Source organism: Trematomus bernacchii, unplaced genomic scaffold (genome assembly GCF_902827165.1).
Source record: "Trematomus bernacchii unplaced genomic scaffold, fTreBer1.1, whole genome shotgun sequence".
Lineage (NCBI taxonomy): Eukaryota > Metazoa > Chordata > Actinopteri > Perciformes > Nototheniidae > Trematomus > Trematomus bernacchii.
Genome location: NW_022987582.1, coordinates 4,005,875 through 4,022,119, shown reverse-complemented (window position 1 = coordinate 4,022,119; position 16,245 = coordinate 4,005,875). Strand labels below are relative to the sequence as shown.

General features: G+C 40.7%; 3 protein-coding genes across 3 annotated transcripts; all 3 read left to right on the top strand.

Annotated features, from left to right (window-relative positions):
* The first annotated feature begins 1,559 nt into the window (after positions 1-1,559).
* Positions 1,560-3,332, top strand: hoxa11b (homeobox A11b). Its single transcript, XM_034128119.1, has 2 exons — positions 1,560-2,163; positions 3,080-3,332. The coding sequence occupies exons 1-2, from the start codon at positions 1,560-1,562 to the stop codon at positions 3,310-3,312; spliced, it is 837 nt and encodes a 278-aa protein (XP_033984010.1). The 3' UTR covers positions 3,313-3,332.
* Positions 3,333-7,344: 4,012 nt separating this feature from the next.
* Positions 7,345-9,267, top strand: hoxa10b (homeobox A10b). The gene is made up of 2 exons (XM_034128015.1): positions 7,345-8,113; positions 8,993-9,267. Exons 1-2 carry the CDS (start codon positions 7,345-7,347, stop codon positions 9,265-9,267), a joined length of 1,044 nt encoding a protein of 347 aa, XP_033983906.1.
* A 2,385-nt stretch (positions 9,268-11,652) lies between these two features.
* hoxa9b (homeobox A9b) lies at positions 11,653-12,850 on the top strand. Its single transcript, XM_034127962.1, has 2 exons — positions 11,653-12,175; positions 12,599-12,850. The coding sequence occupies exons 1-2, from the start codon at positions 11,653-11,655 to the stop codon at positions 12,835-12,837; spliced, it is 762 nt and encodes a 253-aa protein (XP_033983853.1). The 3' UTR covers positions 12,838-12,850.
* Positions 12,851-16,245: the final 3,395 nt, after the last annotated feature.

Below are 16,245 nucleotides of genomic sequence, written 5' to 3'. Positions count from 1 at the left end.
TGAATGTGACAAACTTGGCCATGCAGCCTTGGTCTGACGCTTCGCTCGAGAGACTGGGTAATTCATAAAAGAAAGAAAATAGAATTGTCAAGTCTATCATGTAAAATTACTTTAATCTTCACATGAATAACTGTTTCACAAAGTAACAACTCACCGTTGAAGTCAAACCACCTGGGCAGAATGAAATATTGCATTCTCCTAATGCGTCCCTGCACATGACACATTCAAAGGCTTTGATGTATAAAAAGTGATTTTGAACTTAATTTAAAAAGTGGCCGCATAACAGGATTAAAGATACAGTATGTGACACGTGTGTCCACTTACTCAGCAGTGATGACAAATGAAAATGGATGGCAGTGTGGGAAGTAGCCCGTGTCTAAAGGTTTATGTTGGGCGTTGCAATGAAAGAAAAGGCCATGCAAAGACTGGAGCCCCTTTGGCAAATGCATTTTATTATTCGTAGCCTATAAACAACATCATGTGTTTACATTAAGCTAAACGCATTAGCCTCACATGAACTTCGAGCAGGCTGTTTCAGGCCCTTTGTATCTACTTTAACGCGTAAGAACTGTAACAATCAGCATGCAATTAAAGTACATTTGGACACAGTGAAGTCTGCAACTGAGACGAGCTTGCATGTTTCACTGATCCCCAAAATGCTGGCCCAAACAAGCCCATAGCAACCACAAGAGATAACCAAGCCTGTCTTTAAAGGCCTTTGTCTTTTTGTCCCCGGGTGCCAAACTGGAAGGATGCCTGACAAAAGTGCAGCATGACTCGCATTGCTCCGCCACTGCAGTGGACTAGATTTGTCTATTTATAGCCAGGGGAGCGATATTAAATTCACAGCGAGAGAGACAAAGAATTCATAACCTACCGATTTAATTTATAAGAATATGTTCCAATACAATTGACTCATGTGCTCTTGTTTCTTAAAAAAAGACCTCAAGCCAGACCAAGTTCTCTATTTTAGCCTAAATGTTATTTGTGCCACAAGGATAAAGCCACATAGCAAAGTGTAAATCGTGTCTTTAAAAGGCGTGAGGCGTCAGAGGTTAAGGTTAGGGTTAAGATTAGGTTAGAATTGAAAACGAATTTAAAGGTAAGAAAATGGAAGGTTAAGCATCTTGGCGTGAAATTGGATCTAATTGCATGTTTTGTTTTTCCTTTGTAATGTAGCGATTTGACAATAAAAGTCCACAAGCATATCACCCTATAGGATTTACACTAAATAAAACCCGTGTTTAAAATGTGTTCAAAACCGCCTAAATTGTGTCTGAGTAAAGTGCATTGGCAGTATTTTTCCTTTCCCATACGGCCGAATGTCTACTTTATAAACTCATTGACTCGTATAGCCTACACATTGAGGCGTAGGCTATCTGTCATTTTGTGCCAGTGGTCACATGGCTTTGGCCCTCAGGAATGGATAGAGATGGATCCCCACGTCAGCTTGTACGTCTAAGGATTTCTGCTCCACCAGTCAGCCTCAAAGTGACTGGAGCGCAGCGCCGTGGAGGAACTATGCGAGGATTATTATAGGACGTTTCCAACAGCAGAATATGGATTTTGATGACCGGATCTCTAGCTCCAATATGTATTTACCGAGCTGCACTTACTACGTCTCCGGAGCAGACTTTACGGGTCTCCCTCATTATTTAACCCAAAGCCAGTCCTCTTGCCCCAATATATACCCCTACCAGTCCTCAGCACTGCCACAGGTCCCGTCCGTCAGAGATGTGGCTTTCAGAGACTATGGACTTGATACTTCCAGTAAATGGCACCACAGCAGGGGGAGCCTGTCACACTGCTACCCGGAGGACATTGTGCACAGGGACGGCTGGACGAGCTCGACCTCCAGGGGGGGTGAGATCCTGGTGAAAGGCAGCTCCTGCGCAAGCCACTCCAGCTCCTCCAACCCGACGCACGGCTTCTATGGCAGCGTTGGCAGGAACGGCGTCCTGCCACAGGCTTTTGACCAGTTCTTCGACACTGCCTATGCGAGCGCAGAGAGCAGCACAACGCCCACAGCACATGCAGCAGACACGGACAGACACGCCGCCAAAACAAGCCCCGCTCCGGATCACCCTGACTCGGACTCCGGGGAGAGCTGCAGCCCCAAGTCGTCCTCCGGCCACAGCGAGGAGAGACAGAGCAAAGGCAGCAGTGAGTACACAGCTGAACGCAACAAGGAGAAAAATCTAACGCGTTGCTCTTAAAGCTTTTTATATGCTGTTTTATAAGCACGTAAGGTTTATGGAGGGCCTGCAGATTTCCCCTATAACAAAACTATGTTATAAACGACAAGATCACGTGCTTGGGATTGAAATTGGCCGTGAAGACTTTGGCGTTAAGCTTGTCTTCCAAGATTTCCAACAAGATCTCCACTTTTTTTGTGCGCCAGTAAACTTCATTTATAAGGCAGTTAGTATTTATAAAACATAATTCAAATAACAATCTAACTTTTTAAAACACATTCAATCCCCCATATTTGTTTCCATGTATAATGTATTCATTTTAACGTGAATATTTTGGGATTTCTTATTTGATTTATTCTGTGTTGACTGATGGGCTGCTGATGCATTTGCATGTGACTTTGTAGCAGATTTAGGCTTAAACCCTGCTCCTTATTCAAATATAAATATTTGCAAATTCACAGGATTAATGGGGATTTATTACAACAACTGCTTTTCATGGAACTTGCTCTCACTAACACTAAAACAACAGCACTTTACGCACAGTGAAATCACAAACGGACAATACAAGCATATCAGATACACGATACTCATGACTGTTTAGTTTAGGCCCACGACCTCTCAGAAAGCAGCCGGTATGGTTTTACAGATTTCAATACGTTTTCACAACTTCCGACATGCCTAACATGTCCCACTATCAAGCCCAGTCTTTGTTTACAAATCTCGGTCCTGTAGGCCTGAGAGGAGAAACACTTGACCTCCAAAGCTCTTGTAGACCACCACTGCTGACTCCAAGCAGGAAATAGACTTGTGATTGCATGTTGTTGTAATGTGTCTATTAAATCTCATGTGGTGACCTTTTGCCTTTCTATTTGTTTTTCTTTCAGGTGGCCAGAGGACACGCAAGAAGAGGTGTCCATATTCAAAGTATCAGATCAGGGAACTGGAGAGGGAATTCTTTTTCAGCGTTTACATCAACAAAGAGAAGCGCATGCAGCTCTCACGGATGCTCAATCTGACAGATCGCCAGGTCAAAATCTGGTTTCAGAACAGGAGGATGAAGGAGAAGAAACTCAACAGAGACCGTTTACAGTACTACACCACAAACCCCCTGCTATAAACACTGAACAAAGACTTTCGCTGACATGTACTCCTCAACCATACACGTCCACATTTTACAGGATGGCGAGTTTTGAATGTGCCAGACTTACTAAAGAATTTCACTATTTATACACTATTTTGTCATTAAACACCGTTGGCTCTATTATTATTAATATTAATATAATTATTATTATTATTATAGTCCTTTCATTCGGTTGGCCCGACCAATCAACAATTTTTGAGTAATGTGGTAGTGTGTGTGGTTTGCTTGAGCGGATCATTTCTTTGTATTATTTAATGATATTACTCTGCTGCAATTTAAGAAGGAAAAATCATGATTTTTTTCCCCCCCTAAATTGTTATACATTTAAATTGTTTTTCCAGATTTACGCACAACTTTTACAGACAGAAATCTTCTAAAATATTGTTCCTGTTTTCTTCTTTCTATTATGATTTTAAATGTATTGTGGAAATACAACTCCGGTGATTATAAAGCTATTGTGTGTTTTCTGGATTTACTAGACTTTACCTAACATTGGTTATGATCAACTTGAACCAATATTTCCGGTCATTGTTTCATAGTTAGGGAGTAATTGGAGTTATCATCTGATACCAATTAATTCAATTTAAGTATTATTTTCGACAAAATTAAACATCTGCGCTTGATCCTTAACTGAGACGCTTTGTTGAGCTCTTGGCCATAAAGTTGGATTAATCCGGAATTTCATCCAAAAGTTAAACTAATGATAAAAGACCATAACCCTCAAATGAAACGTAATCTCATTTTTTGTTTTATATGCCAGCACGTGGATCGTATCAGCTGCATGATATAGGTCTGATGCTTTTTATTCCCTCATGGCTTGAAATGGGATCCGCTGCAGTTATTGTTTGATATCCATTACAAAGGGTTCATTCATTTCGTGGGAGATTAGAAAAGGCTGCTTTCTGACCTAACATGCCTGTTGGGTTTACTGAGACAATCTTGACACTTGTTTGAATGCATAGGCTATAAATGCAATGCATCCATCTAAAAAATATGAATTGATTTGTGTGCATATATACGCTCTCATCAAAGTCGGTTGTTGCTGAATGACTTTATTCATTTAATTCCCTGAGAGTCAGCTGGGCCACCACGCAGTGACATTGGGGCATCTAAAGGGGTGGACGAACACCAGATGAATATAATAATCATCAGGTCAATCTGAATGGTCATTAATTATTCATTGTGGTGGTTTGATCCAAATACTTCACATCAGCCGCATTCCAAATATGTATTTATGCCATCAGGATTTATGTTAAACTGTAAAGGAAGGTCAAAGAAGCTCACATAAACAGATGGGTAAAAGTTGTCTTGAGGTGGCATTGTATCCGCCACCAGCCCCCTGGAAACAACTTAAATGGCCTGCAATAAGCTAATAAGGGTCCCGATGCCTTCTTATACCGTGCATCCTGTGAGGCTCACAGGAATTCCGCTTTGATTGCTGCACATCCTCCCTGTTGCTCCAGTAACTTGGCCATAAAACGCGGATTCGTCTGGAGCATTTGGAGTGTAGTGCAATAAAGCGTCTGAGACCAAGGTTATTAACTGTGACTAAGGGGCTGAAAAACAACGGCTGGAAGCATTGAAAGCTTGTGATCACGGACCTTTCCGGCGTCATTTGTTTCAGCATCTTACCGTGGTAGGAATATTCTGCGTGTGTGTTGTGTTGCAGTGTAGGCCAAGCTGTCTTCGTCCACTGGGTGGCGCTCCTCAGATCAATGTCATTGCCGTGAATTGAGATATGAAATAAGTTTGACTCGCCGCTCAGCTGCTTTAAAATACATCACCACCTCACGATATCATTTTTAAGGTAAGTACATAAATATTATCATGTTCGTGTTATGACCACGGAGGTTTTCCTAATGTGATTCAAGGAGGTGGCTCTGCTTTTCTTGTTTGTCCTACCTCAACTTTATCTATAAACTCAATATGTAGCCTAAATGTTATGATGTCATGAAAGAGTTTCTGTCCACATTTCCTCAAGAAAATAATGCATTTGTTTGTTTTTTGAGCATTAGATCCAGGGCTATTTATCAGGTTGCATGTTTGAAGTAATAGTAATTCGCCCTCAGAAATAAGATCACGAGGGCCTGTGTTCCAAGTATTCTGTGGCTCACTAAATTGTATAATCCCCTTACAGTTTCAAACCTAAATTATACTGTATTTTCTCAATCACAAATTGGATTAATGTTGTTTTGTTGTCATGTAAACAAACTATTTTAAACCTGTGAAATTTAGAACCATAAATTCACTTTAAGGATGCAGCTTGTTGTGTGTCATTGCGCACGCTGGTGAGACCAACATATAGATATTTTCATTATTTATTTTTTACGTTTCTTAAACTAAATGAATTGAATTAATACAAATACAAGTTTTATGGGAATATAATACAAGAGCAGCGCAAACTGATACTTCAAACAATCCATGAGGGTTTATGATTATTATCCTCCATTGCAGCCCGACATGCTGCAGGTTTCACGCCATATAAAACGGCTGTACATAAACTCTGATATCTAGACTTTATGGCTCCAGGCTTATAGGAAAATGGAGGTAGACGATGTTGTATTTCCCCCACATTTGGAGACATCTTTACGCGGATTTAAATCTGTAGGCCTGTGTTGTAAACTCCTAAACCTTTTGAAGGTCTTATAAGGAAGCATGGGTTGATTTTTTATTTTATTTTTTTTTTTTAATTAAAATTGTTATAGCATTCCAGGCTGACTATTTGTGTTAATGCCTACACGTTTTTTTCTTAATATAATGAAGACCAACTTTTTATCTATTTGTTACTCGTATTACAAAGTAATCCATGTAAGATTTGTTTATTTCAAGGACTTGCAATGTCTACTATTTAATATTAGGCCCAATTACATTCAAATTTCGTTATATTATTCTCATATGTAGGCTTGTTTTGTCAAACATTTCATTAAACAAAGAAAACAAACTATAAAGAGATGAACAAAGATATTTATTTGTATTAAAAACGAATTCAACACGAGTTAAAAAATGTGCTTCGAGCTTTTCATTTATATGTTTAAAATGTAGGCCTTTTGGCAGGTGTTTTTAATTTTAAATATTTTAAATTAAACCTCTTTAATTTAGAAAATGGTGATTCTGTGTATAGGCCTCGCAGCGTTCGTGCGTTTCTCAATAAACAGTCCCAGTGGAAAAAGGGGCAACAGATGAACTTGTTCTAATGTTATGCATTTAGTATGATATACACGTCTTGAAGTCTTGCCAATATTGTGTGGCAGGACTATCAAGAAAAAGCTAGCTCCAGGGCATTGTATAGCCAAGGCGGTCCCTTCAGTGTGCCTGCATGTCACCTCTGTACATGCTCGACACAGCTTTCTCAGTTTAAGGTGTCTGGACGCAATCATGACATTTGCACCCACAATTCACACCACAATGATGAGCTCCCGTGCTCTAAAGGAAGTGAGTTTCCTCTGGTTTGGCCAGCAACGTGGCGAGATGAAACTGTGTGAACTGCTTTTAGACAGACCATAAGGAATCTTAAGTCCAAACAATCCAATAATATTCATCAGAGTAGGTTAAGTGTCCCTGGACCAAAGGGTCACACAGGACTTTTGGATCTTTGATGCACCCTGCGCTTCTCAGAGGCACCTCTAGAACCCTTCATTTTTACAGTGCTGTAAAACTGGCCATAAAGCTATGCATTGTACATAATTGTTAGGAACAGCTTTAAACAACTGAGTTGTCAAACAGGGAGTTGTTGTTAAGTTCACACATGCAGCTCTGGGCTTATAGCTGGGAATCGAGGCACCGAAAGTGAGATTCAAGGGAGATTTAAAGATTTTACCTAAAACCCTCTGCTGCACCACTTTCCCTCCACAGTTTCTTTCTTACGTAGCCTAAAACAAAATATACGACACAGTGGAGCTGCCTGGCCGGACTGGGAGGAGTCTGTAGTCGCCTGGTGTTTTAATTGGCTGCAGGCTACAGTGAGAAGCGTGAGTATCAGTAATTATTCAGCAATGTTTTGAACAAGAAATGTCAGCCAGAAAGGGCTATCTTCATCCTCCGTCAAATTATACCACAACGATGACATGCCCCAACAACCAAGCTGGAAATTCGTTTTTCGTGGACTCTTTAATTAACGTGAGAACCGACAGCGGTTCATATTACCAAAGTAACGGGGTCTATTTGCCACCAGCGTCGGAATATTCATATGGACTCTCCGGAGGCTCGTGTTTCCCGGGAATCGGTAAGCGCAACGAGCCAAGCACCCAAAGCGTGATCCCGTCTTCTGCCCCGTATGTTCAGGGGATGGAAACGTGGCTGGAAACGTCTAGATCCTGCCGGGTGGATCAGCCCAGCAGCCAGCATATGCCACAGTGTTCATTCTCACCGAATATAAAAGAGGAGAGCGCTTATTGCCTCTATGAGTCTGACAAATGTCCAAAAGGAGCCACAGTAGATGACTACTCAACCGCATCATGCCCGGTTACCGGCAGCACTTTGCCAGTCCCCGGCTACTTCCGCCTGTCTCAGACATACGCGTCCTCTAGGCTTTACCATGATGTCCAGCCAAACATGAATCACTTTACTCTGCAGCGTCCTGTCCGCCTGGACAGCCAGCCCTCCCGGCCCCAGGCTGCCTCTGCTGAGCCGGAGCGGAGGGAGAGCCACGAGGAGGCGCCTGTCCCCGCGCCCTGCGCCCCGGCCAGAGACGAGGACAGCCGCCTCTCCTCGGATATCTCCTCCTCCCCTGAGCCCGAGGAGACGTGCAGTACTGAGTGTCCGGAAAAGCCAGTAAAAGGTGAAGAGTTGTGATACAATGTAGACATATGTTGCAAAAAATGCACACGCCAAGTGGGCTTATAAGTAGGCTTCCATTGTTTTTTTAACCAATGATTTCTGACCTCAGAGGAATGCATGAGCCTGAGTACTGATAGTCTGTTCGTGTATTAACATGTAGGTCAATGCCTGCCATTCACAAGTGTGCTTAACGGGTACTGGTTTATCGGGTATGAGACGAAATTGAACGTGACTTAACAAATCAGAGCCGCGGAGCAGATCCATTGTGCTTTATTAACTGTTTTTAGATCACAAACAGGCTGTGCAGTTTATTACTGTGCTATTCAAACAGCCACCAAAGAAATGTAGATTATTAAAAATAGCATTAATTGTTATTGTGTTTTTAAATATCGTCAGGGTTTCATTATCATTGCTAAGGACAAACCAGTCTAGACCATTTGTCCTGTGCAGGACATAGTTGTCAGTTGTCCCCTCATCAAAGGCAAGCCTTTCTATAATTTCAGCAGTCTGTGCAGGATATGTTTTATGTCTTAATAAAGAGCAGTACAGGCTGCTTAACGGGGCAGATAGTTTCTGGTAAAATGCTGAATTGCAGCTGTATAGATATCTACAGAGATGTGGCTGTGCGTAAAATGGTTGTAAAAATTAGAGCTAACACAGAAACCAGTAATTACACAGACATGTATAGGTGTCAATTTAACAGAAGAAAATTATATTCCAAATGTCCTGTTGTAGTTAAAACTATTTTATAACTTTGACTTCTTTGTTTTGTATTTGATTTGTGTTGGTCCATCATTTCTACAGAGCTATAAGGGTTTTTTTCTACGACGTGAGTTAATATACACCTGTTGCCTAATGCCCTGTTTCATTTTAATTGTAGGAGATGGAAAAATGGCAACCACGGCTAATTGGCTCACAGCTAAGAGTGGTCGAAAGAAGCGCTGCCCCTACACCAAGCACCAGACTCTGGAGCTGGAGAAGGAGTTTCTCTTCAACATGTACTTGACAAGAGAGCGTCGTCTGGAGATCAGCCGCGGTGTGCACCTCTCTGACAGGCAAGTCAAAATCTGGTTCCAAAACAGGAGGATGAAACTGAAAAAAATGAGCCGGGAGAATAGGATCCGAGAGCTCTCAGGCAACTTCAGTTTCTCATGAGACTGTCTGCGTCTTTGGCGCCCTCCTCCATCCATGGCAAGGGCGCCTGCAGAGCCCCCCCTTCCCAACCCTACTGTGAGAATGTCCATGGAAACAAGGACCCTACTGCTAACTTATTGATTGTTGTTCTTTCTTGTTTTCACGTCTGTTTTATTTTTTTTGTCGTGGATATGTATTTATAAATGGCTACATTTGTAACGTTGATCCATTGTGTTTAAAAATGTTCAGAATGTGACCACAATGTTTCAGAGTTTCAGGCGTGTACATAGTGTATAGTCAACCTGAGTGAACCATTGGAATTTGCATGCTGGACTAACCCTTGGGACACTTGTGTTACAGTTACATGTACCTTTATGTGCCAACTAAAGAGCCCAAGAGGTCTGATGAATATTTGCACATTTATTTCTGGTAAAATTAATAAAACCATCCCTGCAACTGCAGACTTCTTATTTCATTCATGAAGGACATGCTAGGAGCTGCGCTTTGTTTAAATCTTAAAGTTGGCACAGGTAGAGTGCATGGTGCTAATGCCTTTGTGTTTTGGAAAGTGTCCGGTCTGTGTGCAGTAAATATCCTTACAGTAGAGGGTGATGTTTTTCATATAGCCTTTAATTGAAGTCTGGCGTCTGTGAACATCGCATTGCCTTTTGTCCTTGACATCAGACTTCATGTTAAACTACACAACGAATGGAGGAACAGTGTTGTTTAAAAAAAAATGTATTTCAGAATTGTTTTATCTTTTTAAAAAGTGGGGCCTTGTTGCAAAAAAAAGGTCAAACAATTACAAAGGTAAAATTCTTCATTTGAAGGTTTGGGTAGCGACGCATGTGGACTGCCTTGGACTGAAGCAGCAAAACTAATCCCTGTTTGTGAATTGCCGCACTCGTTAGATCACGATTAAAATCTTCTTTTCGCCTTTAAATATTTCCACAAAAAAACAGTTAATCCTGCCATACTGAGAAACTACATAATGTCTTCAACACACATAAGAGATATTGCTGAAGAGAAGAGCGGGCTGTTGAGTGGTTTAGGTAGTCTCATGTTGTTGGGCTTTTATATTTCTCCCACAACACGAAACTGTCTTGATTACCACAGTAAAAACTCGTCGCATCATGAAAAGTGAGTCCCTTATAATTACTCGTCGATTTGTGTTAATCATTTTTCACAGACTGCTTCAAATCACAATATAATTTGGAAAAAAAGTGCAATAAAGTGTTTTATTGTTGTGCGTAAAATGAACTTTTACTATGCGTTTTATCTTGTGGGTTTTCATTATAAAGCCAATTTCTCTTATGTATCTCAAGGTATGTTACATTTAATCTAGATACAACCTTTTTTATTACCATGTCTGTGATTTAAAACTACCCTAGCAAAAGATTTTGAGCGTCTCTATGTGATCCAACAGGCGAAAGTAAAGATGCAAGCTGTGAAATGAAAGGATTATGGCTTGTCAGTGTCCAGGAGAGGCGGAAAGGACAGACAAGGCCTCGGTTATGATCATTGCAGTCTGCCAGTTGCCTCGCCGTAGGAAATGCCGGATGCGTCTGCTAGCTCCAGAGAAAGGACACAAAGGCTTAGCTTTATTGGTGATATTTAGCTTAGACAGCCAGGTTGTAACCCAAAGAAAAACAACCCAATTGCCCGTGATAAAAAGGACTGTTATATAGCACCCAAATAACCCACCCTACTTTCCGTTTTAGATTGCCTTTAAAGTAGACCCATAACCCTGCAGACCCAGCGATGCGCATCTCGGAAGCTGTCTCTTAATGCTTTTTGATATTCTAAACTCAAATGATGTTTTAAACACATTTCTGCTTGTTTTATTTAATTAAAAAAGTATTGAAATGTGTTATACACAAACCACTAACAAGAACTAGTAACGTCTACCAAAGTGAGAGCTTTAAAGATGGAGGCCAATAAACTAATATCAATTCCATATAATAAATAATCCCATAAAGCACATTTTGAAATGGAGGTTGTTTGGTGATTTCGCAAATGGAGGATTTTAAATCACCCCCCTCATTTCTATCTCAACTATGTTCGATTACACCACCATAAGACTTCTTGGCAGAAATCATAACGTTTATTGCTTATAAAACGAAATATTTGCCAATAAAGAAGCGCGGACTTGCTATTAAAATATGGTGGGGAAAATGGTGGCCATTTAGTTGAGCAGCAGGCTGATTTATTATTTATTGTTCTGTCCCACGGTCACGTGTCTGGGGCGCCCTATCCAGTCTTGGGCAAGGTTCAATTTACCGGACGCATTGAGCCCCTAGCTGGTGCAGGAAAGCAGCTCTTTATGTGCAATGAATCTGAATGATCTGAACATTGCAAGCCTGTAAACGCGGTTTATATATATTTTTGGGCTTTTGCATTTCTGCGATGTCGACGTTGGGAACGAGCTATTACATTGAGGCTCCTGTTCTTCCCGAGCAGGAAGATATGGCACCGAGGTACTCGTCAGCTGCAGGGGTGGAGCAGGCGATGCTCACCGAATATGGCGGACAGGAATCTTGCCCTTTGCAGGCGAAATCTTCTATTTTTGGTGGATCTTGGAGTCCCATCTCGACCCACCCTCCGAACACAGCCACTCCAACCTATATACACCACCACTACACCAACGGGGACAGCGATGGTATGTTTACGCGCTCCTGGGCGTTGGATCCGGTCTCTGCGTCCCTGTGTTTGACGGGATTACCGTCGACGGCCATGCATTATGAGATAAAACCCGAGCCTCGGATTGGAAGTGCTGAATGTACAACTTTGGAGACGCACACACCTCTTTTGTCTGACATTGAAAACGGAGCGTCCCTTGTGGAGATTCCCTGCCAAACCACATCCACGTCTAAAGCCACTGCAAGGAGCCCGTCAGCAGAGGACGATCTCAAGAGGGAGATAGAAGCAAGTAAGCAATGCAGTTTCTATTCTATTCTCCTTACTCTATGAACTCATTTAGGTGAATGAAAGTGGTGTTAGTGGCTTGGAAATTGGGAGATTGTTTTTGGGACGTCATTTATAAACATGGATATATTTGATAGTGTTTCAAAGAGATGTAATGGTTTAATGGAATGACATGGTCTTTTGTGAAATGAGATAAGACTATTCTCCAATGGGATGGTCACCCCTCACTGCATCATCATTCATAGGAATAAATAATGTCATGTGATGCTCTATCCTCATGTTGAATAACCAAAGATTGTTCCTATTTCAATAATCTTGTCGGGTGTAGCATGTATTTATCAAACTATTAATCCACAGGAGCAGTCCTGTTTTTGAGTATTCTGAGAGTAACTCTCCTGTCTCTCGGTTTTGACCCCCCTGTTTCCAGATAACCCATCGTCCAACTGGCTTCATGCAAAGCCCACCAGAAAAAAGCGTTGTCCATATACAAAGTACCAAATCCTCGAACTGGAAAAGGAGTTTCTGTTTAACATGTACCTCCCCCGGGATCGTAGATACGAAATAGCGAGAGCCCTGAGTTTGACCGAGAGACAGGTGAAAATCTGGTTTCAGAACCGCAGGATGAAGATGAAGAAAGACAACAAAGACCGGCAGAGAGACAGTTAACTTTGGACTGATGCTGGATTAGAGAGGGGAGGAGGGGGGAGAGGGGGAGTCTGTCTTTAATATTCCTGACCTGTTACACATGTTGTTGTAAAGTTTGTGTAGTTAAACAATGCTGGATGTTATTGTTTACTATGGTGTCCAGTGTTTCATGTTTGTGAGAGGACAAAGTGTCTCGTCAGAGTTTAGATGTGTTGTATTTGACGCACAGAAATAGTGAGTAGGCCGTTTGTTATTTGCATGAAATGATCCTTGACTACCTGAATGTATTTCAGCTACCTATTTGCATTGTTTAAGTTATTGTTTTTGCAATCTAGATGTTTTATATCCGTCTGTTTTGTTCCATGTGTGCACACTTCAAATACCTCATCCGTTCCTTGTTTCATGCAAAAATAAAAAGTAGTTTGTGTATAGCACAGAAAGTAATTATGACTTATTCATTTGGTATCATTTTGCGTTTAACATTGAAACACACTGCGTATTTACAGCACATTTAAACTAAATATAGACTATAAAGAATATTGTACTGAAAAATACTATTTTTCGTTCTCTATTCCTTCTTAATTCCTTTATTTATTTTGTAAGCACATTTTACTGCCGTGTTCACCACAAGAAATTTTAAACTATTTTCACAGAATAAGTATTTTTACTTATTTAATTGAAAATTAATTGAACTAAAACAATTTATTTCAAGATGAAAAAATATGAAATAGTTTTCATAGTATACTTCTTCTCTCTTGTAACCATTCCAACTATTACCCACAGAAAAAGACAATCCTGAGGCCTGTACAAATAGTTTCTCTCAGAAATGTGTTTTTTGCAACCTTACCGGCCTAAAGTATTAGTAAGTTTCTTATGATAATATTTATAAATCAAAATAATAATATTTGGAAAATAAGACAGGGATTTTCATTCGATTGTAACATGGTCAATAACTTTAGATTAATACACACATTGTCCTTTTTAAAGAGCCTCCTGTTTAAACAATATTTGAAAATGGAAATTATATTTGAAAAAGCTTGTATCCTTAGATTTAAATGTGTTTACATAGATAGAAACGACAGTATAGACTATAGTGGAACCAACACACAGCGCAGGCACAATTCAAATACAAAGTCACGAAAGAGTCAGGGCAAATTAAACAACAGCGAAACCCATTTTAGCGTTTAAAGATACTTTCTACTCAATTATTATCTAAATCCTTCCATATATAAATGCACTATCTTTTAGGACATCTTCGGTCTTTTAGCGCCCTACAAACTAGACTGGATGCCCTCCTGCAATAAACCTCGATCACAGCCTCAACTGTTTATAAGGTGCGAAAACAGGAAAGCACGAAGGCTCTGTGACAGCAGTAAAGCAGCATTTCTAATGAGCCCCGGGAAAACAGTCAAATATGTGATATTGTTTTAAGATAGGCCTGACACACACACACGCACACGCACACACACACGCACACACACAACACACACACACACACACACACACACACACACACACACACACACGCACACGCACACACACACGCACACACAACACACACACACACACACACACACACACACACACACACACACACACACACACACACACACACACACACACACGCACACACACACGCACGCACACACACAGAGGGTCTAGCTAGCAGGACTGCAGATGGCTCTGTCTTAAAACCTCTAATTCCTTTACAACCGTCTACCTACCTTCGTCTGTCTCGAAGCAGAGACATCCTTGTGTTGTTTAGTCGCTGCAGCAGAGCTCTCAGGACAACAGACACACACAAACACAACAACATGTTTCACACTCTTAAAAGTTTCCAAAAAATACGTTATTTTTTGTCCACTTTGACGAACAAGTTGAAAATTACACATTAAATACAAACAAACACAATCTTAAATGAGGACAAACACAGTGTCCTAATGGTGGTGTCACTGCTCCTCGCTGACCTGGGTGCTGCTTTGCTCTGACCGCCAGCAGGTGGAGGCAGCAGCTCATCTGAATAAAAGTGTTCAAACTGGATGGTGCGTTCACGGCACACCAAGAACATTACCCCTTTATTACAGACCTGCAGCAGTTGTCTCGTTTTCGTCGTAAAACATCCCATCTTGCTCAGTTTCGTTTTATGGTCACCCATGGCATAAATTGCTCTTTAAAAATCCTTATTTTTACCAAAGTGGGATTTTGTTTGTCATGGGGTTTCTTTATTCTGTATTTCATTAAAATAGTTTATCAAATGGTTCCCTCTGTGCTTGTGAATACGAGATATGTGATGGGAATGCATGATACCATAATACTCACACATCTACAGGTATTGATACAAAAAAGCATACATATTGATATCCATGGAATCAATAACTATTATACCAAATTACTATGTTATAATAACTAAACTATGTGAACACATTAGTTTGTACAGGCACATTCACACATAAATCCTTTGGCATGCAATAACTTCCCTTTTTTTCTCCCAGAGTAGTACTGGATCCCAACTGAGCGGTGAACTTGAGGTCCTAAAGTAAGAGATACCCCAAAGCTTACCTCCCTCCCTGGTTTCCCATAATGCCCCCCTCAACCTCATCCAAATCCCCCTATATCAACCCCAAAGGTCACCCACATGCAGACCATTAAGTCACTTATTCCTTTTTTGGAAAACTGTAAAGATAAGCATGATAAAATAGTGACATTACACCATATATTACACTTAAGAAACCTTCAGTTAATGCTCTTCAGAGCGTAGATGGCATTCCTGTGTGATCCTGCATGAATCTTCCATGAAAACAGCCATTTGAGAAGCCACGCTGCAGAAAAACAGAAAGTTTCTTGGATGCTGTTTGCAGTGACCTCCTGAGACCCCTATACATCAAACCTCATGACACCGCTGGTGACAGAGGAGGCCACAAGTGAACTTTGGAGGAGAAGTTCAGAGGAGTAGAGTCATGAGCACATGTGAGTCTATTTTATCCACTTTATCTCACTGCTAATGGTCTGCTGTATGAAAGTGGATAGTGAGGTTATTTCTGTGTTTCTGTTATAAGGTCTTAAAACATTACTGCAGAAGATGTCTTGAAACTATTCCTAATAACATCACAGATTAATGCAGTTTTCAAGGAAAACATACTATTAGAATTTGGACTTGGCTTGCAAGTTAACTTATTTTTCAGTTACTTATATGCATTTACCTGGATTTCGATATATCCTCAACCTCAATTTTAAATAATGTATTTGCTCAGTGAATGATAAAACATCAATGCCTGCCTTTACCATGCACTGAGCAAGGACACTCGAAAAGGCTGAATATCTCGAAAAGCTGTGTTGTTCATTTTTACTCTTATGATCCCAAATGTAACATGTCTTGTTTGATTTCCTGAGAGGCAAGAAGAAGGGCCCAAAATGACAGTATCTCTGATT

Bases quoted from the DNA above. Each gene is read 5' to 3' on its own strand.
- hoxa9b (XM_034127962.1), top strand. From the start codon at position 11,653: ATGTCGACGTTGGGAACGAGCTATTACATTGAGGCTCCTGTTCTTCCC. The intron at 12,176-12,598 runs GTAAGCAATGCA...CCCTGTTTCCAG, and splicing joins CAAGAGGGAGATAGAAGCAA to ATAACCCATCGTCCAACTGG.
- hoxa11b (XM_034128119.1), top strand. From the start codon at position 1,560: ATGGATTTTGATGACCGGATCTCTAGCTCCAATATGTATTTACCGAGC. The intron at 2,164-3,079 runs GTGAGTACACAG...TTTTTCTTTCAG, and splicing joins GAGACAGAGCAAAGGCAGCA to GTGGCCAGAGGACACGCAAG.
- hoxa10b (XM_034128015.1), top strand. From the start codon at position 7,345: ATGTCAGCCAGAAAGGGCTATCTTCATCCTCCGTCAAATTATACCACA. The intron at 8,114-8,992 runs GTGAAGAGTTGT...TTTTAATTGTAG, and splicing joins TCCGGAAAAGCCAGTAAAAG to GAGATGGAAAAATGGCAACC.